This window comes from Theobroma umbraticum, unplaced genomic scaffold (genome assembly GCF_002168275.2).
Source record: "Theobroma umbraticum cultivar Fairchild unplaced genomic scaffold, ASM216827v3 scaffold_20.0, whole genome shotgun sequence".
NCBI classification, from domain to species: Eukaryota; Viridiplantae; Streptophyta; class Magnoliopsida; order Malvales; family Malvaceae; genus Theobroma; species Theobroma umbraticum.
This window is the reverse complement of record NW_018397266.1, coordinates 2,135,903-2,137,575: the sequence shown is the minus strand read 5'-3', so window position 1 is coordinate 2,137,575 and position 1,673 is coordinate 2,135,903. Positions and strand designations below refer to the sequence as shown.

General features: G+C 38.7%; 1 protein-coding gene across 1 annotated transcript in view; it reads right to left on the bottom strand.

The window, feature by feature from the left end:
- LOC110423456 (uncharacterized) overlaps positions 1-1,673 on the bottom strand; it is an 11,327-nt gene that overhangs the window by 931 nt on the left and 8,723 nt on the right. The window contains exon 13 of the mRNA XM_089784726.1: positions 1-1,673. This exon is cut by the window's left edge and continues 87 nt beyond it; it is cut by the window's right edge and continues 245 nt beyond it. Within this exon, the coding sequence (XP_089640852.1) occupies positions 1-1,673 (1,673 nt within the window).

The following is a 1,673-nucleotide window of genomic DNA, read 5'->3' as shown; positions in this document are numbered from 1 at the left end:
GACATGGTTAATCAGCATGTCACCATCATTTTGATTCTGTGCATTCAAGTCTTGATCTGGCAGAGAACCAGAGCTTAAAGATGGAACAACCTTTGAGCTCTGCCCTTCATCGTAACTGGGTGGAGGAAGCACTTCGCCACACAAATTAGCATCTTTAGGAAACAAGACTCTCAATATTTCCTCCTTGCATGAATAAACCTTCATATCAACAAATATAGCATCCTGGCATGCAAAATTTGGACAGTTTTCCCCCATACTCACAATTATGAGAGGGTTTCCAATATTTTTGAATGCTTGACCAAGCACGTTTATATCAAAATTGAGACAGTTATATCTCTGCCTTCTCCAAAAAGCATCACAGAAATCCCAGGGCAGTAGTTCTGTAATATGCTTTTGACCAAGCAAGTCAAAAAGTAAATTGAGACACCCACCAAAGTTCAAATGAAGCAAACATATAATGACAACCAATCTCAAAACCAGCAGTGAATGGTACTCCTTCACATTTGTATGAGATTTTCTGATCCATTCTATTGTCTCTCGTTTACAGTAGAGGAACTGCTGGACCATTTCAATTACAAATTTAAGAATGTCTTCCAAAGATTGCTGCTTAACAGCCACAAAACTGGAAGTTGAGCTGGGTATCCCATCCTGGTAGATAAGCCATTCCACAAAAGTAGCCTTGGTAGTGAAAAAGTATCCTTTGAAGTAGGATAACAAAACCAGATAGCGCTCAACAAGATACAAGAAACAAACTGGTGACATATAATCAGATATGCTCCTCCAGTCAGCTTTATAAGTATCTTGTAACGCTTCGTGGAACTTGAAAATAATTTGATTCTCATTCCCACTTTCCTTGATATGACCAGCAGAAGAAGATCCACTTGTAGATTCTGACCTTCTATTCCCCCCGATAAATTTATTGATAGGACCAGTTGCAGACACTGGAGGAGAACCTCTATCCCCTTTGAGACTCCCAATGAAGTTCCTCCATTCTGTATTCCATTCTAAACCTCCTAGAATCTTCCCATATAGTTCATTGCTTAGCTGATCAGATCCAAGAATTATCAATGCCACCATTCCAGTTTCCCCATAAGACAAGCTATTCTTTGACCTTATCATCTCAAATATAACCTCCTCAAGTAAATTCTTTGAGATTTCAGTTCCCCTCAGAGAGATCATGTTCTCTCTCAGTGATTCTCGCCAATCAAGAGGAAATATGTAGCCAAAGAAGTGCTTTGTTGAAAGTTGAACAAATTTCATCAGATCCTGCTCCAGACACCGATTGTTCAGAAACTTGGAATTCAAGAGAAAACATGCTACCTCGTAGATACGAGTAAGAGACCTGCTTTGGTAGAAGGATGACTTGTGTGAGAAATCATATAATTTTTCAAGCTTTGCCAAAACTTGCAGGCCAACAGAGAGTAATTCTGAACACCAATAACTCCTTGCAGCTGAGACAAATTGATGGGAAGAAATAGAAACCAGCTTCTCGTTACTGCAAACATATTTGTTGTCCAGTTTTCTTAGCCATTCAGCATCAGAATTCAGCACAAGATAGACAGTATGTGGATTATTAAATTGTCTCCACACACCAAAATAATTCAAGCAGAATTCTTCATATCTTCTGTAGTCACTAATATCTTGGATTTCAGCATGATCAAGATACTCAAATA